The sequence below is a fragment of the Drosophila sulfurigaster genome, chromosome 3 (assembly GCF_023558435.1).
Source record: "Drosophila sulfurigaster albostrigata strain 15112-1811.04 chromosome 3, ASM2355843v2, whole genome shotgun sequence".
Lineage (NCBI taxonomy): Eukaryota > Metazoa > Arthropoda > Insecta > Diptera > Drosophilidae > Drosophila > Drosophila sulfurigaster.
In genome coordinates this window covers 4,936,997-4,958,993 of record NC_084883.1, presented here as the reverse complement: position 1 = coordinate 4,958,993, position 21,997 = coordinate 4,936,997, and the positions used below count along the sequence as shown (strand labels likewise).

Sequence of the window (21,997 nt, the reverse complement as noted above, 5' to 3'; positions counted from 1 at the left end):
CTTTAAACCAGTTGATGGAGTGGTTTGACTTCACATGAACCTTTGAGCAAGATAGAGCGCTCTGAAGAAAGTACTTGGCACATGGCCCACTAAAGATTGTTTGGGTAATTGACCAGCAAGAGCAAGGCTTGCCTCCTGCACTTCACTTTCTGATAATTGTTTGTTGAGCCAACACTTTTCAAAGGTCTTCCCACAAAAATTGAAACTGCGCAGTTTTCGAAACAAATTGTTTTAATCGATCTCCTTATCAGACGGTCTCGAACAATGTCGAACTTTATCAGTTAGCGGAGCGGATCGGAGCTCAGTTGGCGGATTTCAGAACGGATCGAGGTCGGTGTGACAAGTCACATGGGTTCAATTGCATTTTAAAAAACTACTGAACAACAAAAAAATGGAAAAAGACATACTATATCAATCAAACATCTATACAAATATGTATATATAGCATTCTATATATACGTAGGCTTACGTGCTAGTCGAAATAAAATGGCGGCTAGCTGATCTCTGTCTCTCGCTTATCAAGTTCGCCAGTTTCGTTGTGTTGAGCCTCTATAAATCTGACTCGCCGTCGCGCCAGAGAGTCAGTTCAGCTTAGAACCTCTACTCTACTCTTTCGTGTGCTGTGAGTGTGCTTAACAATCGGTGTCGATCACGTTTCAAATTCATCTTCATATGTAAGCCGGGCATTGCCAAATGCCATCAACGAGAACGCTTTTCTGGTGCAAAACAAAATAATAGACTGCAATAGTGAATAATATATACAGTGTTGGAAATCTCAGAGACTCTCGAGATTTTTGCCAGACTTGAACCTTGTGCTTTGAATGCTGCTGCTGCAAGTGCGCGAGAAACCCCTAAAAATTAGTCAACACGTGACTAAGCTCTGGTATCAATTGTGTGATCTAAGCAACCTGTTTGCTCCTGAATTTTCCCTTCTCCTCAATAACCTCAGACTGAGCAGTAAGTGAACACGACTCGACTTTTCGTGTTATCAAATTGTATTTAATGTGAGTTTTCACTTTTGCTTTGTCAGTTGTCGACATGGCTTTGCCACAAGGTGCCTTCGCAGCCTGCAAACTACGTGAGCAGTTCCAGGAACGTGACATGATCTTGTCCCGTCTACGGGCTGCCAACAATGCTGATAAGGCCGACAATAATACTCGTAAGTTCTCTCAACTCAGAATCGTTTAACTGACTCATCATTGTCATCACACCTGCAGAACGCGAGTATTTGCCGGTCAAATACAACGATAAGCTGATGAATTCCATTTGGGGTCTCTACAATCGCTACTCTCCCCACAATGTGAAGAAGAACGAGTTTGCCCCGCCCAAATACTGAACAAAAAACAGGCGCAACAGTTGTAAGTATCTCTGAAACATCTTCCGATTTCTCTAGCTATATTTCTTATTGCCTTTACAGCTGTTGCGCCGTCCTCGCCTTGCCACAAGGATCCTGTGGCATTGGCTGCTGCAACAAATGGTTGCTAGCACACCTGCATATATAATCTCAATCTATACTACTCACCTATATATACCCACACATATATTCAATTATTAAATTCCAAATCAAGGCAACTTTGCATCATTCGCATCTATGTAAAATTCAATAAATACTCTTGATATGATAAATAAATTAAGTATACGAAGCGTAAAACACGTGTAAGAAAAAGCCAATTCGCCAAAATTTCAATTTCGCTCAGTTCAAGTAGCATGACTCGTAAGTGGGCACCATGTACTTGATGTTGATGAAGGCATCCTCGCCGCCATGCAGCTCCAGCACTTGAAGCGTCTCGTCAATTAAATCGCCCAGATTCAGATTGTTCTTTTGCGCATAGTCAATCTCATCGCCGCAGTTCACTGCAAGAAATGAAAGCGTTATTACTAAGTGACGACTGCTCAACTATCGTTCGCATCGATTAGGAATAAACCTATATCGAAGATATACTCTAGATAGTAATGGAAATATTTTGATATCCACTTACAGTTCTTCACCTTGAACGCATTGAACATGGGCAACAGTTGTCGGTAGAAGGGCACCAGGGCAGGTCCAACCATATCCGAGGCCATGACCAGCTGTTGTATGATTTTCAAGGTCGTGCACATTACCTCCAAATTTCTAGTGCTCAATGCGTCTGAAAAGGGGAAAAAGACACACAGCCATTAGACAGCGAAAGTCAAGTGACAAAAATTAAAGTCGAATGCTTGCGTGCTAAGACGACTTTTGGCGTTGGCTTTGGCTTTGGATTTGGCTTTAGCCCCGTCGCAAGCAGGTACTCACTCTTTAATGGCAGAATTAATTGCGGGACTACGGGATGGATTTTCTCTCCGCCGGCGAGCAGCAAGTCGCTGACACCCTGGCGGGCATAGGTCTTGTAGGGATGTTTGGGTTCGGCCAATCCATCAAAGAACAGCGGCAAGTAGAGGCTGTAGTCCAGCTTGTCAATGTCCACCTGCGTCACGTAATGAAACGTAGTTTACATTGACAGCCATACGAATTGGAAATTGCAAATGCAATACTACGTAATACGTAATAGCGGGAAAATAGTTTACCAAGTTTTTCTCTACTTTCATTTTTTCCTGTATGGGGGGTGTCGATTCTTTCGCTTCGTTGTTCAGGTGTAAATTTGCACGCGATGCTAGTTAAGTTTTTCTGATTTCTATTAAGATGCAGTTTATTTGTGTTCCTTGTCAATGGAAAGTTACAGAAAGCCTTTGGCAATAGTCTTATACTATGAAATCTGCTGCTTTAATTGGGAAATTCCCAATTCTATTAACATAATGAGCGTTTTTTCATCAAATTAATTAGACGTTGGCAACAAAGAAAGTTCAGCTGAGTAAATTGGTTAACGAAAGAAACAACCATCATACTACATAAAGTTAGTGTAGTTTAGGACTCAGTTAAATGGAAATTTCAACATAAGAAATGGGGAAAATAAGCTTTTGAACAATAAACTTAAATTTCTTGTTTCGCACAGAGATAACAGACATATTTCAAATACATTTCCTCGAATTCAAAACTTAAAATAATTAGACATAGAAATTTGACTGTAGACTGAACAGATATGTAACTGATAATGATCTGTCATCAATATATAAATATTTATTGAAATCTCCTAATCGGTTTCTAATGAATCTTGCTTGCAAATATCATTTCATAGGGAACATAAATATTACAATTAAAGATATTAGCCACAAAAACTAAAATTAATTGTACAATACATGGCTTCACTCTTCAACTTTATTGGATGCCAATTACATAATATTATTTTACTGATGCCGCTTTCCATTCCTTCAGCCTGACCTTCGACTGAATTTCGCACATGACGCAAATGATATGGTGTCACTCACATTTCGCTCATATGTAAATGAGCTGTCATAAATGCCTCAAGACTTAAATAAACAAACGCACCCACTCGCTAGAGCAATTATTCCGTTTTTATATATAAGCTCTTGACATAAACTTACTTCCAAGGCTCATGACATTGAAAGGGTGCACACACATGAATCCATGTTCCCAATATTTTATTTACTCGCCTTCTTGACAGACTATCTGACACCTGGACGTCAAGGCGCTGCGACCGAAATCGGTATGTCCGGAAATAGACAATGCCATTTTATGTATACTATACTATTTTATTTAGTATATTATACAGACTTTAACTTGTATTTTTGTCGGTACCATCATAGCAAACACTTCAAATAATTGGACACGCAGGTCTGCAGATGGAGTAAACCTACATAGGCCTAACACCTACATATATGCAATTAGTTTGCTTTGATTGTTGTCAAGTAATTTTCAGGTCAAAGTTCAGCTAATCACGACACGTATTTCCAGTTGCTCTGGGGTAATTACACTTTCTCGTTATAGCTATAATTATTCTAGATTCTCTAGAATCTAGAACCTACATCGACACCAATTTTTGCAACTACCAAAGCATTGTATATTGATACCTAAAATCGAAAGTCTCCTGCTTGTCCAACATTGAACCACGCGTTATATTTTGGAGAATACGAAATATTTAAAATACAATTCAAGGATTATAAAATATCAAAATGTGAGCAATCAACTTAGCTTCTATAGCTGTTACATCTCATTTTGATTAGAATCTGTTCACACTATTTTACTACGGAGTATTCTTCACACTATATTTTGATAATGTTCTGCCCAGAAATTACAAAAAAAAATATAAATTCACATAACTTTTGCAAAAAACGTCGCATACGAAATATCCCGAGAGATAGTGATTCAAATTATATAAAATATTAAATTACTTAAATCTTTCGAATCAAATAAAATACACAAGACACAACCTTAGCTCCAAATATAGTGCTAATCAAGAGCAATTAGTTCCACATTTCGTCAAATAAAATAATGTTTTGACTGTACATACTAAATACATTGGTAACCTATGATATAATACGTAAAGATCCTATCTGTTCTAGCTATACTTTTGTATAAGGTTAACTATTCTAAAAAAGGAAAATACTTGAGGACATGACTTTTGTCAGTAATACTCACCGTCCAGCCAATTTTATCGCCTCCACACAGGTATTCCATTTTGATGGGCAAATCGCCGCGATCGAAATACATGCGAAACAATGTGCCACGCCCAGCAGTTTTGGGGGGCGTGCAGGCGTTGAAAGTGGCACCCAAATTGCATGTCGAAATGGATTTGTGTTGTTTCTTTAAGCCTACAAAAATCAACAGAAACAACAAAAAGTCACAAAAAGTTGCTATCAGATACAAGATACAATACAAGGTATTAGAGGGGGCAGGGAGGTTACGCACTCTTCGGATTCGGCGCTCTGCCCCGTGCGCTTGCCGTAACGGGCGCCTCGTGAATGGGACCATTAATGACAACCGTGTTTTTTTGCTGCGATTGTATCGAAAACGGTGGCACATAACGGGGTCGCGAACCCTGTATGCCACTGAACGGTCTTAATTGCGGTGGATTTGCGGATTTGGAACGTTGCTTCAGCGCTATGGAGTTTGTATGATAATCGTGTGACGGTCGGGCTCCATAGGCGGTGGTAATGCGTGTATGCGACATTTGTAGTGACGTTGACTACAACTAGGCGCTGAACCGAAGTCACGTAGCGTAAACAACTAACTAACTGCTGATGTCCAGGTGCAGGAATTTTCTAGCGCTCCAATCAGTGTAGGTGGGCTCCACTTCGTGTGCGGCGGTTACTATGACGCTCGTTGCCAGGACAGCAAAAGGCGCAGTGACTGATAAGACGCATTGTTTACGAATTTACTGAAACCTTCAACGGAAACCGACAAATAACATTACACTTTGTTTACATTTCTTTGTCGTTCAGTCTGGCAACACTATCGCTATAAACTCAATGCGCGCCAAAGTGCGGTTTGTTGATTATGGGAAGCAATGACAATATCGATATCGAAAAACCTAATAGTTTTGAAAATAAACGGACTTATTAGAAACCTTATTAAAACTTAAGTAAGAAAACAAGTTAATTTAAGTATTTATGTTTGTTGTATAATCAAATTTGCATACTTTGGGAATATAACTGTTTTTCTTTGTTCTCTGACTAAATAGTATATTTGCTAGTATATTTTACAAAGCAGAGTGGTATATTTTAAAGTTGAATTTGCGGTCACGCTGCTGTTCTTCTGGCGAGCGAATAAAGAACAAATGTGTGTGAAAAAATGTCGATTTAAATTGGCAATTAATTATCGTAGCACACGTATCATCCGTGTTAATTGAAGGCTACAACAATACGCGACGTGCAAACATATTGTACAGGACTCAACCGAACGCATATGCAACAAAGCCGCCAAAGTCTAAAATAACAAGTTGAACCACAACAGACTGCAATAGCAATAGCAACATGTCTTCCAATTCAAATGGCAATGGCGAGCTCAAGAAATTGTCGGAGGAGTCGCTGCTGCAACCGCCGGAAAAGGTGTTTGACATCATGTACAAACTCGGTGAAGGCAGCTACGGCTCCGTCTACAAGGCACTACACAAGGAAAGCAGCTCCATTGTGGCCATCAAATTGGTGCCGGTCGAATCTGATCTGCACGAGATTATAAAGGAGATATCGATTATGCAACAGTGCGATTCACCCTATGTAGTTCGCTACTATGGCTCCTACTTTAAACAGTATGATTTATGGATCTGCATGGAATACTGCGGTGCCGGCAGCGTTTCCGATATTATGCGGCTGCGCAAAAAGACGTTGACCGAGGACGAGATAGCTACCATTCTATCGGACACGCTCAAGGGTCTAGTGTATTTACATCTGCGCCGCAAGATCCATCGCGACATTAAAGCGGCCAACATACTGCTCAATACCGAAGGCTATGCCAAGCTGGCGGATTTCGGAGTCGCCGGCCAGTTGACGGACACGATGGCCAAGCGGAACACAGTGATTGGGACGCCCTTCTGGATGGCGCCCGAGGTCATTGAGGAGATTGGCTACGATTGTGTGGCCGACATCTGGTCACTAGGCATCACAGCACTAGAAATGGCCGAGGGCAAGCCCCCGTACGGCGATATACATCCAATGCGTGCTATTTTTATGATACCACAGAAGCCGCCGCCGTCGTTTCGTGAGCCGGATCGCTGGAGCACCGAGTTCATAGACTTTGTGAGCAAGTGCCTGGTAAAGGACCCGGATGAGCGTGCCACAGCTACCGAGCTGCTAGAACATGAATTCATACGCAATGCCAAGCATCGCAGCATACTCAAAACCATGCTGGAGGAGACGTGTGCCATACGGGAGCAACAGCGCGCCAATCGGGCAGCAGGAGTTACCATGAGCCAGGCCAAAAGTCTGGCCACCCAGGAATCTGGGTTAATACTGCAGGAGGAGGAGACCGAATTCAATTCGGGCACGGTGAAAACATTCATCGATGATCCCGGCACATTAGTGCCAGAGAAGTTCAATGAATATCAACAGACATCGGCGTCAGATGCCACCATGATTGCCCATCCCGAGCAGGAGATGGACGAAGGCACTTTGGGCCCAGGTGGCATACGTGGCGGCTTGGCCAAGGCAGCAGCGAAGGCAGCAACAGCAGCCGCACCCGGTGGCAGCGGCACTTCTGCAGCGGATGTGGCAGCAGTGGATAGCGGCACAATGGTTGAATTGGAGTCGAATCTGGGTAAGGGAACACAAATTGTTCGCTTAGCGCATTTAATTCAATTATTTTACTTTGCAGGCACCATGGTTATCAACTCGGATTCGGATGATTCCACGACTGCTAAAAGAAATGATGATCAGAAGCCGCGTTATCGCTATCGTCCACAGTTCCTCGATCACTTTGAGCGCAAAAATGCTGGCGATGCCCGCGCTGATGACAAGTCAGCGACCACGCCTACTGAGTATTCGCCTGCAGCAGTTGAGCAACAACTACAACAGCAACAGCAGCAGCAACAACAGCAGCAAGAGCAGCTACACATGGCAAGCGGGGCAAACGATGCCAACAATTGGGAGCACAATATGGAAATGCAATTCCAGCAAATCTCACAAATCAATCAGTATGGCTTGCAACAGCATCAACAACAACAGCAGCAGCAACAGCACTTGCTCATGGCTTATCCGCTGATGAACGAGCAGCTGATTGCGCTTAACAATCAGCAGAATTTACTGCGCAACAATGTAACGCCACAGCAGCAACAACAGGCAGCTGTTGGTGCATCAGCAGCGGCTGGAGTTGTGGCACAACCGCCGCCCGCATATCAGCATCAACATTTGCACACACAATCGCATGCGTATGTAGAGGGAGAGTTTGAGTTTCTCAAGTTTCTTACCTTTGACGATCTGAACCAAAGGCTGAGCAACATCGATCACGAAATGGAGCTGGAGATTGAGCAGCTGAATAAGAAATATAATGCCAAACGACAGCCCATTGTCGATGCAATGAATGCGAAACGCAAGCGCCAACAGAATATCAATAATAATCTGATTAAGATATAGGCAAAGAAAGCACGCCAAACAACAAACAGAACATTAACAATTTCATGAACTGAATGAAAGAAGCAAGCAGCTGATATTGAAGTGAAACGAGAACATAAAAGCTTTATTGTAAAATGCACTGCACTACATACATTATATATACATAATATTATTGTGGATTAGAGACACTAACTAATTACGAATATGCACGGCTTTTTTGTCTCGTCTCGACTCGTTTTTGTGTTTTTCTGTTGGCATGAGTATAAATTCGAATAGTGGCATATCTAAAATAGTCATCTAACAATTAGATGGTAACCACTCTCAGCCTAAACTATTCTTCAACTCTTTTATTTGTAATACATTTATCTCAACTGCCCCAGAGCCTGCTCCTGTATAACCTTAAGACTTAATTGGTTCGTTCTTCCTTGTTAACTTTACGATTGAGTTATGAATTGTTTTTTCAACTAATTTACTCATTACATGTTTGTGCTTTACCATTTTCGTTTACTTTTAATTTAACAGTTATTCAATATCAATCAATTGTAGTGCATCACATTAACAAAAAAACAACTAAGAAAAAAAATGCATAGGAAACCGTCAAGCAATAAATTTTTATATTACGTATTGGAATGCATATTTTTCGAAAGAATATATATTTCACACATACAAAACACTCACATATATAAACATATACACAAATATATATAGATATATATATATATATACATACATATATAGTAACTTAGAGTATATAAATAATTTACACAATAAATATACAAAAGAGAACAAAATATGCAAAAAGAAACTTATACTAAAAACATTAGTCCTGCATAACATTTCAATTGTCCAAACAAAAGTATATATGTATCTGATGATATTTTAGTGTGTATATAGATTTCGGATCATTTCTAATTTTTTGATTACAATAAAGTGATGATAATGAAACTGCTATCCAATAGAAATTAACGACTATTCAGCAATATCCATAGCCTGTGCTGCCTGTTGCAAATCATGCAACTGAGCGCGCAAGTCATCAGGCAGACTGTGTTCATTTAACGCACTCGGATCCTCGCCATCAACGACTATCTCCTCCGGATCAGGAGCGCGGGGTAGAAACTCTGCATCTACATACAACTTGCCAAAGATTTCCCGAGCATTGGCAATGGCAGCATCATAGTCCAGCTCATAGCTGGGCGGCGCTGTGCAGTAAATAGACGTGGTAGATGCAGAATTTGTGGTAACTGGTGCAGCTATAGTAAAGTAAGCGCTATAGATGAGTTGTTGTGGTGTCTGTGCTCCAAAGAGCAGCTCGACGAAAGGCGCCAGATCAGCAGCAGGATCGTCACTGCTTGCGGACGTAGTTAAATGAAATAGATCTGCAAAGAGTAATAAATTATTAGTTGTAAGTGTACTGCACTACACTCTGCTTACAAAGTCCTTCGGGGCAGGTGCCGGAATAGTGAGATAATTGGATGAGGAACGCTTCGTGTTGTCCATCGGGCGCTAGCAGTCGCAGCAAGTTGACGCCACCACCACCCTTATTGAGATCCTCGCCTCCCAACGGACTGCTGGCAATCAGCAAGCCACGTGAGATATGAGCACGTACCTCGCTCTGCAGCTGGCCCAAAGGCACTTGTCCTGGTGCACAGACCACTTGCTTGGCACGCAGCGTTTTGCCCGTACTGCTCAGCAGCAACTCATTTGTGCTATCTTCCACGGTGATGTGATCAACGCTACGTTTCAGACAATAGATACCGCCATAAACGGCGCACAGCCGGCAAAAGCATTGTGGCAATTCGCCGCATCCGTACATGGGAAACAGAAAAGGCGTGTTGCCATAGCGACCCAAGCTCCCCAAGAAACGCTGGGTGCGCTGCATGCCCTCCTCAAAACTGGTGTTTGGCGTACACATGGCAATAGACTGCATGACACAGGTGGCAATCTTGTCAGTCACCCGTTGTGCCTGCAAATATTCAAGAAAGGTTCGTCCACGAAAGGCGAGCGAGTCCTCATTGCATTTATCTTCGCCATAGTCGTTGCAGGCAGTTAGGAACTTCATCAACAGTCGCTTCTCCACAATACTCAGGGTCTTGGTATTGAAGACATCGCTGCGCGAACAAGGCACTGAGACAAGTTCGTTGTTATACCACATGCAGACATGATCCAAGGCACGGAATTCTGCGTAACGACATATGTTGGATTTGATCAATAACTGTACTAGCTCGCCAGCCGAATATGCCACACGTGGGCACAGGTCCAAACTGAATCTACGTGATTTCTCAAGCAGTTTTTCGCGTGTCCAAGACGCACTTTCCTCACAGGAATCGTGCCATGTGAAGCGTCCGTTTCGCACCATTGTGTTTGACTGCTGCAGCAGCGTGTTTAATGCATCCAGATTGAAAGAGCTCCACACATCACCGTAGTATTCATTTGGATCGATGTGCAGCACGGTTTTGCCAATGCGACTGGCAGCAGCTGCGATACAAGACTCCGTGAAGCCTAAAAAGAGATCGAATGACTCATCGTGGGTTGAAGAGTTTAAAAGCGTGTTTCTTCTCACCTGTGCCAATAACGACTAAATCGAATTGATCTGGCAGATCATCCGACATGGTAGCTGCTATTTAGTTGAAGTAATGCAAGTTAAACAAATTAAATGCACAAGTTCTCGGTTTTAATTGTACACAAGCAATCACAGCTGTTATCTAGTTTTGCGTAGTATGCTGTTGGGCCACTAATCGATAACAATTTATTTATAAGTCAAAAAGAAAAAAAATAATAATTGGATAGTGCAAATCGACACAATTACTTTCCCTTTTAGCCAGTCACTAGAAATAAAGCTTAAATAATTATCTGCATTTAAAGCTTGTAATCTCAACAAAATAATCGATATAAATTATCGCTACGTTTTCTAACACTAGGCAGCGACAACACATTTCTGAAGCAGCAGCTACTTTGTTGAAAACCTTTCGTAAATAAATAAATAATAATGAGTTCCGGATTTGTAACTGAATCCGAAGCGGCCGAGGCACGTAAGCGTCGTCAGGAAGAGTGGGAACGAGTGAGACAACCGGACGATCCCCTAGAAAGACCAGAGGAGCCCTACGACGGACGTTCGCTCTACGAGCGATTGAAGGAGCAAAAAAGCAAAAAGGACATGGAATACGAGGAAGCGCATAAACTTAGTGAGTACAACAAATTCATCAATTAAAATTCGGACTAATTTTAATCCAAATGCACAGAGAATCTAATACGCGGTCTGGACGATGATGAGGTGCAGTTCCTCGAGCTCGTCGATGCTCACAAAATGAATGCCGAGCGACAGCAAATGCGCGATGAGGAACTCGAATTAAAAGACTTTCGTAATCGAGTCGAGAAGCTGCAGGAAGAGAGTGTTGACAAGGTAAAACGCATTCAGTTCTTTAGTTACCATTCCCGTAACTTCCCTATCTATAATGCATTCAACAGAAACTGCAAGCGGAGATCAAAACCACAGCCAAATCTATTGGCGTTGCATCGACGACGCGGAATACTCAAAAATCATTGCTGGGACAAGGCATAAAACGCCGAAATGGAGAAATACCCACAACCAGCAAAGTAGCAAAACTGGAACAAACAGCTGTCAGCTCAACTGAAACCACAACTGACACGCAACATGATGTAGGCGGACTCAGATGCATTGCCATATTGCCTGGTATTGGATCTTATACCGAATCGAGCGACTCGGAGGCAAGCACGGATACCGATGATCTGGATCAGGATAAAAACAGTCTAGTGGACTTGTGTGGTCGCAAGATAATCAAAAAGAAGCAATGTGCTACTGAATGATCAGTTTATTGGCGATTCTTAATAATTAATGCGTAGTGTTTTCTTCAACGAAATATATAACCTAGGAATTAAAAACATTGTGTGGTCCATTGTGTTATGTATCCTTTTTCTTGTTGCGATTGCGATTCTTCACATTGGTCGTTTCATAGAAGTTGCTGCCAATCTTCTTACGCTTTTGGCTACGTTCCAACGCCCGCTTCTGCTTAGCATTGAGACGTGGCGCCTTCGCACTAGGACCATCGTCATCGCTGTCATCATCATTGTCGGAATCACCAGGTTGCACTTTGGCAACCCGGAATTTCCCAGATGATGTGATGGCCAGCTGTTGCGGCTTCTTAGCCTTGGCTTTCTTGTGCACCACACGCTGCAAATCATCGTTGTACTCATCCTCAGAGTAGAAGTCACTAGCACCATCACTTGAATTTTCAGCCTCGTTCTCGGGATTAACAAGACGCGCCTTCTTGCGAGCTGCTCGCTCCTGCTTCTGTTGCTCCAACAGCTCTAAATCGATGTGATCTAGTTCACGCTCATCCTGCTGCTCATACTCCAGACCCACGCGAATTTTGCGGAAATCTTGTATCTGTTTAAACTCGCGTGCCTTTTTCACCGATTCGCTTACAAACGTAGGCGCCTCCGACTTAGCATCCGCATCTTCTTCGGCAGCAACAGCGTCAGTATCAGCTGCGGCAGTTTCCTCTTCGCTCGATTTGCCTTCTTGTGATTTGGGTATCGCAAAGCCCTCAGGTGGCACATAGAATGGCAGCTTGCCACGCTGCCAATCGTTCAGCACCATGCGAGCCGTGACTGTGACATCTGGTTCGCCACCTTTTAGCAATTTGCCAGTCTTCTTGGCCAACTGCTCGAGGAAGTGTGTGGACGTCGTCCAGCTGTCGATTTTGTAGTTCTTGGCAATGTATTCGCTGCGCACACGTTGTAATACAGTCTCCACATAGTCCTCGGGATTGGTGACCAACTCCACACGCACCACGCCTTTCAGCACCTTCTCGGTGTCGGTTTCAGCCGAGGGATAAACGACTCCAGGACAATCAATGAGAAATATGCGCTTCATTAGAGTTATGTACTGCCAGACTTTGGTTTCGCCAGCAATTGGCGCCACATTGCAGACCTTTTTGGAGCGCAGTGCATTGATGACCGATGATTTGCCTACATTAGGATATCCAATAAAGCCAACGCTGATCTGTTTCTTATCCATGTGAAGTTTGCCCAACTGGCGGAACAAGTTGATCAAAGCACCTGTTAAATGATTGTGTTAATTAAATTGTTAGTTTAACGTTACTAAGGTCTTACCTTTGCCAAAGGGATGCTGCAGTGAAGCATGGAAGGCAATGGTGGGGTACTCTGCACTTAGGATGGCCACCCAGCGCTGTGTCACCCACACTGGCACCAAATCTACCTTGTTCAGTATGAAGAACAGATGTTTGTGTGGCTTCTCTTTTCGCAGAAACTCCTCAATGTACTTGGAACGTGTGCCCATGGGATCGCGTGCATCCAGAACCTGTAGCAGTACATCGGAGGCATCCACAACCTTGTGCAACTCATTCCAAATACGCTTGCTCTGGCCCGCACCAAATACCCAATCACGCACTGCCTTCTTTTCACCTGTGTCCTCGCGAATAAGATCCACATCTTTTGTGGAATCATATTGCTCAGCTTGTTCGTCGGCTGCACGGCTCAAATCCTCCAGATCGCGTACCTTGAGGCTAACACGTTTTCGTTGCTTCTTTGGTCCGAAGACGCTATCAAAGCTCTCAGTGTCCAGTAGATGCACACGTTGGTATTTGGAGGCCTCGTTGAGCAGCGTTACAGGCAATTGTGAGGGTTTCATTATCACCTGATAGGGATCCTTGACAGCCTTGCCAATCTCATCCTGGAACTTTTGCAGAGCATTCTGTGATATGACGCGTGAATTGCTGAACCACTTGGGTGTAGGTTCCACACGTGCCATTGTTCCAGCCGGCAGGCGACCCTATAAATGCATCAAGCGATCATGATCACTGTAGTTCCTTATGAGATGGTTCTTGACTTACCTGGAAAGGCGCGGGAGTTAGAATTTTACCAGTGCGATCGCGCTTGGCCTTGAAATTGCGATACATCTGCAGGCGCTTGATAGTGCCTTTGGTTCTCGGGTGTGCGACACCTTTGAGGCCACTTTTGGGCCTCTCTGGATTCATGGAGTGATTGGAATGGTTGAATCCCTGAGTGCGGGGCTTGCCCGGTGTGCTGCGTACTTTCGGCATTTTTGTTTTGTTGTAATTTACGTGCGTTTAGGACAATAGAACTGCTGTTCTCACAGCACGCACGAATCAAAACAAACACGTTCCGCTGTAAAAAGAAAGGTTAGGTTGTACGATAACACTGTAGTCAAATTATGGTCATCGTTATTTGTTATCGATACCATTTAAAATTTATATCGTATTGCCGTAATTGCTACGCACTTATCAAGCGGCTCTAGACAGTAATTATAAGAAATCCTGCAACAAATGTCAAACAATTTATAATTCTACTATTTCGATTCGTAAATAAATACGACATGATACGACAATCGTCCAATTCAAATATTTCGATGATTTCTTTGTGAAGGTTGCCATACGAATGTAAAAAAAGATCTGGCCACGCTACGCTGAACGCCAATAGGCGTAAATATAGATGCGATGTAAATAATATATATTTCCTTCCAGATTGTATTTAGAAATAATAATAATGCTTATAGAAACATTGAGAGATACTATGAGTTAATACTTAAAAAACGTAAGTCGGTGTTTGTTCATCAAGGGATGACTATGACAAATTTGTTAAAAGTCAACTTAAAAAGTGTTCATATTCAAGTGATTTGAAGTGTGGCTTAGAAGCAAGCTGGTTTAAGTCCGTGTCCGTGTGCAAGTGTATGCATATTTGTAGTTGTTCATTTCAATAATGGCCACGAGCTGCACGCTAGCTGCATTTAATAAATCTAATCCCATAGCTCTGCTTTTTGTTTAGTTAAAAACAAAAGAGTAAAGATGTAACTTATAAGTGAAACAGTTCAAAGTAGTTCTTAGTGGTAAATCAATGAGATTCAGATATACAAACGGATGTACGTATGTATTTCACAAGCTACAGCTTTGGAGCGTATTGTGTGTGTATGTGTAGTTTGAGTGTGTGCGTGTGCTTTTTGGAATGTTGCTTTGCACGAAATTCAAACTGTGACCATCCTTGAGATTTTTTCTCTTTTTTGTTTTGTGATGCAGAGATAGCCGAATAAAGAGCACAAAAAAGGGCAAATAATTATGCAAAATTAAAACGAATACAACTGCAAAATGGATGAACACACACTGAATGACCTGTTGGAATGTTCCGTATGCCTCGAACGCTTAGACACCACTTCAAAGGTGCTGCCATGTCAACACACCTTCTGTCGCAAGTGTCTGCTGGTAAGTAGTAAATATATAATACGTTGACTTTTATTGTATTTATTCTATATCAAACATAGGACATCGTGGCCAGCCAGCACAAATTGCGTTGCCCCGAATGTCGAGTATTGGTGAATAGCCGTATTGACGAGCTGCCGCCAAACGTTTTGCTAATGCGAATCTTAGAAGGTAAGTTTATTTGTTTAATGCGCATGTGTAGGCAGCAATTGTGGGCAGTAGCAACTAATAGTTAATCTCTCTTGTCAGGCATGAAACAAACTGCTGGCAAAAATGACAAAGCCGAAGATTTGGCGCAGACAAACGCAAGCAGAACGCAGCCGGAAGTTGCACCTACACAGCAACAAGAACAACAGCAGCACCTACCCCAACAGCAGCAGCAACAACAACCACAGCAACAACAACAAGCTGCAACTCGCCAAAAGCAGCGACGATTTCTATTGCCACACGCCTATGCGCTCTTCGATTTCGCCAGCAGCGAAGCTAGCGATTTAAAATTTAAGAAAGGCGACCTAATACTACTAAAGCAGCGCATCGATAACAACTGGTTCGTTGGCCAGGCGAATGGCCAGGAGGGCACATTTCCCATCAACTATGTTAAGGTCGCTGTCGCCTTGCCTATGCCACAGTGCATTGCCATGTATGACTTCAAAATGGGACCGAGCGATGAGGAAGGCTGCTTGGAGTTCAAAAAGAGCACCGTCATCCATGTGCTGCGTCGCGTCGATCACAATTGGGCCGAGGGACGTATTGGTCAAACCATTGGCATCTTTCCTATTGCATTTGTCGAACTTAATGCGGCAGCAAAAAAGCTGCTAGACAGCGGAGCCACCAGTGCGCCGTCGCAGCCCTCTGTGCAATTGATGCAACTGCAGCAGCAACGTGCTTTGCCACCAGTGCCGCTAATCGATCCCACGCACATTACAAACGATTCCAGCACTGGCTCGTCAAACAGCAATTCATCGAACAACAGCAGCAGCAACTCCAGTTCCACCAGTAGTTCGAACAACTGTAGTCCTAATCACCAGTCGCTGCCCAATACGCCGCAACATGTTGCTACCGCTGCTGCAACTGTTTCAGCTGCAACAGTCGCTGGAGGCGGAGGTGGCTGTGGTTCGGTACGTTATCGGGATAAAGGGGCCAAGGAGAAAAGGCATTCATTAAACGCCCTGCTACAGTCAGCACCACTTAGTTTGATGCAAACTAACCGTCATTCTGCTGAAATTCTCAGTCTGCCACATGAACTAAATCGCTTAGAGTTAAGCTCCCAGGCAAATGCAGTCACAACAGCCACTATAACGCAGGCATCTCAGACATCTCGCGTACTGAAGACGCATGTACATCAGCAACAGCTGCCGCCAACACTGCCATGGGGCTATCTGGCGTTGTTCCCCTATAAGCCAAGTCATGCCGATGAGCTGGAGCTGAAGAAAGGATGCGTTTACATTGTGACCGAGCGCTGTGTGGATGGCTGGTTCAAAGGTAAGAACTGGCTGGACATTACTGGTGTCTTTCCGGGCAACTATTTGACGCCGTTACGCACACGAGATCAACAGCAGCTGATGCATCAATGGAAATTTGTGCCGCCATGCACAGAGATGAATGGGCCACCGGCTCAGTCACTCGACGTGCGTCTGAGCAACTTGCTGCCTACGCAGCCACCAGATCTGCCTCCACGACAACAGCAGCAGCAACAGTTGCCGCAAGCAACAAATACAACAACCAGTTGTTCTATGTGGACAAAGCCAGTGGAGGCGCTATTCAGTCGCAAGTCAAGCGGCAATGCTGAAAGCAAACCCGAGACTTCTGCAAGCAGTTCAGGTGCTGTTGGACTTATGCGACGCCTAACGCACATGAAAACGCGTTCAAAGTCACCGGGTGCTCCGCTACAGCAGCATCAGCAAGCAGCGCCCAAAGAAGCCCCAATTGCAACTGAAGCCATCGTCAAAGCGGAGCCATTGCATCCAGTGCATGTGAGGTACGTATTGCCAAAAGTTGTACATGTAATATCATTTATTTACCTGCTCTCCTTTGATCAGATCCGGCTCTTGTCCCAGTCAGTTGCAACAAAGTCAGCCTCTCAAAGAAACAACTCCAGCGACATCGAACGCCGGACAACAGTTTCAGCCGAATAGCAGCAACATTTCCTACGGATCGCAGCGCATCAAAAGCAACAACAAAGAGCGACCGCATTTGGTTTGGTGAGACTGCAATTTGGGTTCTTGTTGATTATGTTTCCTAATATTTCATAAATTCACTCGCAGTGCCAGGCAATCATTGGACGCAGCCACCTTTCGTAGCATGTACAATAATGCGGTGTCGCCGCCGCCATCAAGCCATACCCAAACCCAAACGCAGCTCCATGCTAATATGATCATTGCCCCAAATCATCGCAAGACTCAAAGCCTGGACGCGGGACATGTACTTTGTGCCAGCAACAGCAACAGTAATAGCAACAACAACAGCAATAGCAATAGCGGTATCATTTCTGAGGCAGCCATAAAGGCCAGTGCGACTACAAAATCGATGTACTGCACCCGAGAAAGGTTAGTACTAAATGTGCATAGATTTTATCTTTTCTCATATGACGTTTATGATGATTTTGCATTTATTTTAAAGAGATACAGAAATAATTGGTAATCAGATAGTTAAAATTAGACACAATTTAAAATGGATTTCATTTACAAAATAATTTTTTTTTTAAATTTAAAGTTAATTTAATTCATATTCATTTATTCATATAACTAGTAATGAGGGAGCTGCTAAGCTGCAATTAGAAAAAAAAACGAGGCTACACTTTTCTCTGAACCTTATATAATATCCATAACTTTTAATCTTACCGCACCTAATAACACATTTTGTTTAATTCACAGCCGCTTTCGTTGCATTGTGCCGTATCCGCCGAACAGCGACATTGAATTGGAACTGCGCTTGGGAGATATCATCTATGTGCAGCGCAAGCAGAAGAATGGATGGTATAAAGGAACGCATGCGCGCACTCATAGGACTGGTTTATTTCCAGCTTCCTTTGTGGAACCGGATATTTAGCTTCTTTATTGCACATTCCTTAATGCATTCGTGGTGTGAAATTTCAAATTATACACGCACATTTGTCAAAATCCCCTTTAAAAAATCGCCGGTCGATTTGTGCTTCCACAAATGTTCGAAGGTTTTCCAATATCTCCTTTAATCGCTTATGATCTTTTCGAAAAAGAACTTTTTTGTACATTTTTATACTGCGCTCGAATACGAATGCGATATTCTCTATTATGTAGTTTTTGATACGATTTTTAATCAAAAATAGGCATAAGCATACCTAATATTATACTTGTGTACTTAAGATCATAATACTGTTTAATTAGTTAGTGAAATCGAACCAACGAACGAACCTGTCTCTTTGATCCAAACGTAGAGTTTGTACGTTTCCTTTGTACTCTAAATTAGACATAAGAAATTAAAAAAAACAAAACTGTTATTCGTAGTAACTTGTACTTAAGTATACAAACAAACATGCATTCGAATATTCATAATATTAAAATAAAACATATGCAAACTGATTATCGAGTTGAACTTATTTTATTCACGATTAATATCAACATGAATTAATCAAACGTATTTAACTAGTTCAAAGGAGTCGCCTCGTCTACTCGCTCTTGTCGAACTTGGATCCGTAGATGGGCACGTATTGCAGCACCAATTTCCAGTCCGTGTAATAAAGGAGGGCCAAACCGGCCGCGCCACCGAATCCTGCGCCAGAGCGAACGCTGACAACAAACGAAGGAATCAATTAAGTCAACTTGTAATGATATTTGTCAGGTTTTGATTATGCAATGCAGATATTGCTCCCCTCTTTAGAAGGAACCTGTTGTATCCGTAGATTTCAATGTCATTCGACGCCAATTCAGATTTACTTACAAAGAGGTCGCAATTTCGGCGTGTTTCTTGCCAAAGGGTATGCGAAAAGCCATTTTATTATATTTTTAACAAGTTATTCGCAAATAAATATTCAGTGGCCGTCAGCAGTGTGGCTGTCTAGCTATACACAAAAATGCCCTGGAAAATAGGGTAACACATGGTAGAAATGTTGAAAAAATTCCATGCTAGGCAACCCTGTCATGTGGCGTACGTGAAGTCAACAGTTAGTCATCGTTTGCACTTGTGTTCAGTTTTGTTGCGGTTAAATATTAATTCAAGTTAAATCCAACACGATGAAGATAGCTATTTTTGGCGATTTGAATGTATTCGAACTGGCCATTCTGAGCAGTTTGATGCCATCTGTATTCATCTACTTGTGGACATTGATAACCGGTGACATTAAGGTAAGGAAACGCTTTGAATCAGCTGATTACCCCCAGAATAATTTTTTGTTACAAATTTATTTACAAATGCATTCAGAACTTTGAGGATAGCAAGCGAGCTTATTCGGTGTACACTGCGAAGGATCCAATTAATTGTTATCAAAACTATGTAGAACCGAAAAAGGATTCATAAATGTAGTAACGATAAGATAAGATATATTTGTTAAGGTTCTAAGAACATACATACATATGTATGTATGTAAATATAATTTGTATTAAATAGGCACAGAACAAAAAACACCTGTTAATTATAAATCATCCTGCTTAATGCAAGTTTCTTTTCGTTTAGTTGGGTACTAAAAAAATTAAATATTGCCGGAACAAACGTTTTTATTTCTTTTTCATTTAGCTGGAAGATTTTTAGTTTGACTAAAAACCAGGGAATAAACCATTTTAAATAGTTCATTGCGCAGATTTTATGTTTCAGTATATTTTGTAAGAATGTGGTATATTTGGGAAATCAAACTTGCGGTCACACGCATTAGAATACTTATTGCATGTGAACAACAATAGTTTTTAGTTAAAAACAATAAATAAGTTTTATTGAAATAGCGTGTGATTCTGACATATAGAGCAAATATTCGTAGGCGATAACTTAACTTTTAGCTCCAAAAACACGAGAAGAGCAAACAAAGACGCTGGCTACAGAGCGACAAGTCAACAAAGAAATAAAGACGCAAATACAATAACATGTCTGAAACATACGGTCTGTCATCACGAAATAGAAATTAATTAGTAATTGAAATGTAATGTTTGCTCACCTTTATAGATTACCTGTTCAAATTTCTTATAATTGGTAGTGCTGGCAGCGGCAAAAGTTGTCTCTTGCATCATTTCATCGAAAGCAAATGTGAGTAAGCTGAATTGCATTAAATGTACATACATATATACATATGCAATCAAAGTGTTGTAGGGCTCTTGATACAGGGAGCTTCTATATATATGCATGTATATTCTACGGAGTACGACTGTGTTAATTCAATCTTTCCATTCGATTCCGCAGTCAAGGACGATAGTTCACATACTATTGGCGTTGAGTTTGGTTCGCGGATTGTGAATGTTGGTGGCAAGTCAGTGAAGCTTCAAATATGGGACACAGCTGGACAGGAGAGGTTCCGTTCGGTGACACGCTCTTATTATCGCGGAGCTGCTGGTGCACTGCTCGTCTATGACACAACGTCGCGTGATTCGTTCAATGCCCTGACCAATTGGCTAAATGATGCACGTACTTTGGCCAGTCCGAATATTGTCATTCTGCTGGTGGGTAATAAGAAGGACTTGGAAGAAGCCCGAGACGTCACATTTCTTGAAGCCAGCAGCTTTGCTCAAGAAAATGGTGTGTACAGATGAATATTTGCTTGCAACTATTTGTATTTAATGTGTGCAATTTTTTCCCAGAGCTGATCTTTTTGGAGACTAGCGCGAAAACGGGCGAGAATGTCGAGGAGGCCTTTCTTAAGTGCTCAAAAACCATACTAGCGAAGATCGAAACCGGTGAACTGGATCCTGAGCGCATTGGCAGTGGCATTCAATACGGCGGAGCTGCGTTGCGCAATTTGCAAACGAGACAGCGAAGCATTAACAAACCTGATTGCACCTGTCGTGTATAAGGTCGGAGTGAAAGTTTTAATAGGAAGATAAATCAAGAATCGGCATGTAGGCAAGATAGATCATTAACTTTGTATTAGTTTAGGCGACGCTTATTAATCTCATTTAATCTATTGATACTTGATACGAGACCGCATTATCCTTACGTTTTGTTTTATATATTTATGTACTTTGTGAGTGTCGCTTCCCTTTTAACATTTTTAATGAATAGTTCGTCTTAATTAGAATCGAATTGGTTAAAACTTAAAAAGTATCTGGAGTCAGCAGTACAACTTATATATCATTCCAAAATATTAATTCGATTTTTCTCATGATTTTTAATTGATGACTTAAATTCATATGCTGAATTAATTGTACAACTTTTTCATTGTTACTTATGTATGTAAATTGTAAGCACTTTTTTATTATAATTATTATTATTGTAACCAGTGGCGGGCCAATTAACAACGATTATCGACTAGCATCTGGAGAAATATCAAAGTCCGGTAGTGGCGTATAACAAACCAAATGAGTCATTACCGGATGTAAAAAAAAAATAAAAATAATGCGCCCAGCATTTTGTAAATAAGCAATGTCAACCTCAGCGCTGACAATGCAAGATGTAAAGAAATTTAAATAATTATATGCACGCGGTAAATAAAAGCGCTATCTTAAATAATCGAAAGTTCTTTGAATTACTTATTAGTGACAGTGCCGGGATATGTTTAGCAAAAAATTTAATCAGCACTACACAGAAATTAAAAGCTGTAGTGGATATAGATGAGTTCCCTCAATAAGAAAAGCCAATAGGATTTTTGTATAAAAAGTTTATTGTAATTATAAAAATTTGATTAATTGTACTAAGCAACAGGTGGT

At 41.9% G+C, this 21,997-nt stretch overlaps 10 protein-coding genes across 10 annotated transcripts; 6 read left to right on the top strand and 4 right to left on the bottom strand.

Annotated features, from left to right (window-relative positions):
- The first annotated feature begins 577 nt into the window (after nucleotides 1-577).
- On the top strand, nucleotides 578-1,666 carry LOC133841279 (uncharacterized). Its single transcript, XM_062273650.1, has 4 exons — nucleotides 578-957; nucleotides 1,031-1,159; nucleotides 1,218-1,358; nucleotides 1,418-1,666. Exons 1-3 carry the CDS (start codon nucleotides 822-824, stop codon nucleotides 1,334-1,336), a joined length of 384 nt encoding a protein of 127 aa, XP_062129634.1. The 5' UTR covers nucleotides 578-821; the 3' UTR covers nucleotides 1,337-1,358; nucleotides 1,418-1,666.
- Nucleotides 1,222-5,338, bottom strand: LOC133841275 (parkin coregulated gene protein homolog). Its single transcript, XM_062273645.1, has 5 exons — nucleotides 4,787-5,338; nucleotides 4,517-4,689; nucleotides 2,276-2,447; nucleotides 1,980-2,129; nucleotides 1,222-1,854 (listed from the first exon to the last, which is right to left on the bottom strand). The coding sequence occupies exons 1-5, from the start codon at nucleotides 5,046-5,048 to the stop codon at nucleotides 1,694-1,696; spliced, it is 918 nt and encodes a 305-aa protein (XP_062129629.1). The 5' UTR covers nucleotides 5,049-5,338; the 3' UTR covers nucleotides 1,222-1,693.
- A 265-nt stretch (nucleotides 5,339-5,603) lies between these two features.
- Nucleotides 5,604-7,944, top strand: LOC133841270 (serine/threonine-protein kinase hippo). Its single transcript, XM_062273641.1, has 2 exons — nucleotides 5,604-7,129; nucleotides 7,187-7,944. Exons 1-2 carry the CDS (start codon nucleotides 5,851-5,853, stop codon nucleotides 7,942-7,944), a joined length of 2,037 nt encoding a protein of 678 aa, XP_062129625.1. The 5' UTR covers nucleotides 5,604-5,850.
- LOC133841272 (rab proteins geranylgeranyltransferase component A) lies at nucleotides 7,771-10,649 on the bottom strand. The gene is made up of 3 exons (XM_062273643.1): nucleotides 10,484-10,649; nucleotides 9,355-10,422; nucleotides 7,771-9,299 (listed from the first exon to the last, which is right to left on the bottom strand). The coding sequence occupies exons 1-3, from the start codon at nucleotides 10,530-10,532 to the stop codon at nucleotides 8,893-8,895; spliced, it is 1,524 nt and encodes a 507-aa protein (XP_062129627.1). The 5' UTR covers nucleotides 10,533-10,649; the 3' UTR covers nucleotides 7,771-8,892.
- A 170-nt stretch (nucleotides 10,650-10,819) lies between these two features.
- On the top strand, nucleotides 10,820-11,828 carry LOC133841277 (PSME3-interacting protein). Its single transcript, XM_062273648.1, has 3 exons — nucleotides 10,820-11,105; nucleotides 11,163-11,323; nucleotides 11,389-11,828. Exons 1-3 carry the CDS (start codon nucleotides 10,910-10,912, stop codon nucleotides 11,746-11,748), a joined length of 717 nt encoding a protein of 238 aa, XP_062129632.1. The 5' UTR covers nucleotides 10,820-10,909; the 3' UTR covers nucleotides 11,749-11,828.
- On the bottom strand, nucleotides 11,736-14,114 carry LOC133841269 (nucleolar GTP-binding protein 2). Its single transcript, XM_062273640.1, has 3 exons — nucleotides 13,797-14,114; nucleotides 13,057-13,735; nucleotides 11,736-13,002 (listed from the first exon to the last, which is right to left on the bottom strand). Exons 1-3 carry the CDS (start codon nucleotides 14,004-14,006, stop codon nucleotides 11,843-11,845), a joined length of 2,049 nt encoding a protein of 682 aa, XP_062129624.1. The 5' UTR covers nucleotides 14,007-14,114; the 3' UTR covers nucleotides 11,736-11,842.
- Nucleotides 14,115-14,638: 524 nt separating this feature from the next.
- On the top strand, nucleotides 14,639-18,733 carry LOC133841267 (E3 ubiquitin-protein ligase SH3RF1). Its single transcript, XM_062273638.1, has 7 exons — nucleotides 14,639-14,842; nucleotides 14,997-15,179; nucleotides 15,239-15,347; nucleotides 15,426-17,154; nucleotides 17,216-17,377; nucleotides 17,441-17,722; nucleotides 18,050-18,733. Exons 2-7 carry the CDS (start codon nucleotides 15,066-15,068, stop codon nucleotides 18,222-18,224), a joined length of 2,571 nt encoding a protein of 856 aa, XP_062129622.1. The 5' UTR covers nucleotides 14,639-14,842; nucleotides 14,997-15,065; the 3' UTR covers nucleotides 18,225-18,733.
- Nucleotides 18,734-19,250, bottom strand: LOC133841283 (cytochrome b-c1 complex subunit 10). The gene is made up of 2 exons (XM_062273654.1): nucleotides 19,092-19,250; nucleotides 18,734-18,940 (listed from the first exon to the last, which is right to left on the bottom strand). Exons 1-2 carry the CDS (start codon nucleotides 19,142-19,144, stop codon nucleotides 18,820-18,822), a joined length of 174 nt encoding a protein of 57 aa, XP_062129638.1. The 5' UTR covers nucleotides 19,145-19,250; the 3' UTR covers nucleotides 18,734-18,819.
- A 50-nt stretch (nucleotides 19,251-19,300) lies between these two features.
- On the top strand, nucleotides 19,301-19,728 carry LOC133841281 (uncharacterized). Its single transcript, XM_062273652.1, has 2 exons — nucleotides 19,301-19,495; nucleotides 19,572-19,728. Exons 1-2 carry the CDS (start codon nucleotides 19,385-19,387, stop codon nucleotides 19,665-19,667), a joined length of 207 nt encoding a protein of 68 aa, XP_062129636.1. The 5' UTR covers nucleotides 19,301-19,384; the 3' UTR covers nucleotides 19,668-19,728.
- Nucleotides 19,729-19,989: 261 nt separating this feature from the next.
- Nucleotides 19,990-21,806, top strand: LOC133841278 (ras-related protein Rab-4B). Its single transcript, XM_062273649.1, has 4 exons — nucleotides 19,990-20,240; nucleotides 20,304-20,384; nucleotides 20,538-20,870; nucleotides 20,933-21,806. The coding sequence occupies exons 1-4, from the start codon at nucleotides 20,225-20,227 to the stop codon at nucleotides 21,142-21,144; spliced, it is 642 nt and encodes a 213-aa protein (XP_062129633.1). The 5' UTR covers nucleotides 19,990-20,224; the 3' UTR covers nucleotides 21,145-21,806.
- Nucleotides 21,807-21,997: the final 191 nt, after the last annotated feature.

Bases quoted from the DNA above. Each gene is read 5' to 3' on its own strand.
- LOC133841279 (XM_062273650.1), top strand. From the start codon at position 822: ATGCTGCTGCTGCAAGTGCGCGAGAAACCCCTAAAAATTAGTCAACAC. The intron at 958-1,030 runs GTAAGTGAACAC...TTGCTTTGTCAG, and splicing joins CAATAACCTCAGACTGAGCA to TTGTCGACATGGCTTTGCCA. The intron at 1,160-1,217 runs GTAAGTTCTCTC...TCACACCTGCAG, and splicing joins TAAGGCCGACAATAATACTC to AACGCGAGTATTTGCCGGTC.
- LOC133841275 (XM_062273645.1), bottom strand. From the start codon at position 5,048: ATGTCGCATACACGCATTACCACCGCCTATGGAGCCCGACCGTCACAC. The intron at 4,690-4,786 runs GTGCGTAACCTC...TGATTTTTGTAG, and splicing joins CAGAGCGCCGAATCCGAAGA to GCTTAAAGAAACAACACAAA. The intron at 2,448-4,516 runs GTGAGTATTACT...TACGTGACGCAG, and splicing joins GCGATAAAATTGGCTGGACG to GTGGACATTGACAAGCTGGA.
- LOC133841270 (XM_062273641.1), top strand. From the start codon at position 5,851: ATGTCTTCCAATTCAAATGGCAATGGCGAGCTCAAGAAATTGTCGGAG. The intron at 7,130-7,186 runs GTAAGGGAACAC...TTTACTTTGCAG, and splicing joins TGAATTGGAGTCGAATCTGG to GCACCATGGTTATCAACTCG.
- LOC133841272 (XM_062273643.1), bottom strand. From the start codon at position 10,532: ATGTCGGATGATCTGCCAGATCAATTCGATTTAGTCGTTATTGGCACA. The intron at 10,423-10,483 runs GTGAGAAGAAAC...ATCTCTTTTTAG, and splicing joins TTTAGTCGTTATTGGCACAG to GCTTCACGGAGTCTTGTATC. The intron at 9,300-9,354 runs GTAAGCAGAGTG...TACTCTTTGCAG, and splicing joins CACCTGCCCCGAAGGACTTT to ATCTATTTCATTTAACTACG.
- LOC133841277 (XM_062273648.1), top strand. From the start codon at position 10,910: ATGAGTTCCGGATTTGTAACTGAATCCGAAGCGGCCGAGGCACGTAAG. The intron at 11,106-11,162 runs GTGAGTACAACA...CCAAATGCACAG, and splicing joins CGAGGAAGCGCATAAACTTA to AGAATCTAATACGCGGTCTG. The intron at 11,324-11,388 runs GTAAAACGCATT...TGCATTCAACAG, and splicing joins AGGAAGAGAGTGTTGACAAG to AAACTGCAAGCGGAGATCAA.
- LOC133841269 (XM_062273640.1), bottom strand. From the start codon at position 14,006: ATGCCGAAAGTACGCAGCACACCGGGCAAGCCCCGCACTCAGGGATTC. The intron at 13,736-13,796 runs GTAAGTCAAGAA...ATGCATTTATAG, and splicing joins TAACTCCCGCGCCTTTCCAG to GGTCGCCTGCCGGCTGGAAC. The intron at 13,003-13,056 runs GTAAGACCTTAG...ATCATTTAACAG, and splicing joins GCAGCATCCCTTTGGCAAAG to GTGCTTTGATCAACTTGTTC.
- LOC133841267 (XM_062273638.1), top strand. From the start codon at position 15,066: ATGGATGAACACACACTGAATGACCTGTTGGAATGTTCCGTATGCCTC. The intron at 17,378-17,440 runs GTGAGACTGCAA...ATTCACTCGCAG, and splicing joins GAGCGACCGCATTTGGTTTG to TGCCAGGCAATCATTGGACG. The intron at 17,723-18,049 runs GTTAGTACTAAA...TTTAATTCACAG, and splicing joins ATGTACTGCACCCGAGAAAG to CCGCTTTCGTTGCATTGTGC.
- LOC133841283 (XM_062273654.1), bottom strand. From the start codon at position 19,144: ATGGCTTTTCGCATACCCTTTGGCAAGAAACACGCCGAAATTGCGACC. The intron at 18,941-19,091 runs GTAAGTAAATCT...GTTTGTTGTCAG, and splicing joins GCCGAAATTGCGACCTCTTT to CGTTCGCTCTGGCGCAGGAT.
- LOC133841281 (XM_062273652.1), top strand. From the start codon at position 19,385: ATGAAGATAGCTATTTTTGGCGATTTGAATGTATTCGAACTGGCCATT. The intron at 19,496-19,571 runs GTAAGGAAACGC...AAATGCATTCAG, and splicing joins TGATAACCGGTGACATTAAG to AACTTTGAGGATAGCAAGCG.
- LOC133841278 (XM_062273649.1), top strand. The intron at 20,385-20,537 runs GTGAGTAAGCTG...TCGATTCCGCAG, and splicing joins TCATTTCATCGAAAGCAAAT to TCAAGGACGATAGTTCACAT. The intron at 20,871-20,932 runs GTGTGTACAGAT...ATTTTTTCCCAG, and splicing joins CAGCTTTGCTCAAGAAAATG to AGCTGATCTTTTTGGAGACT.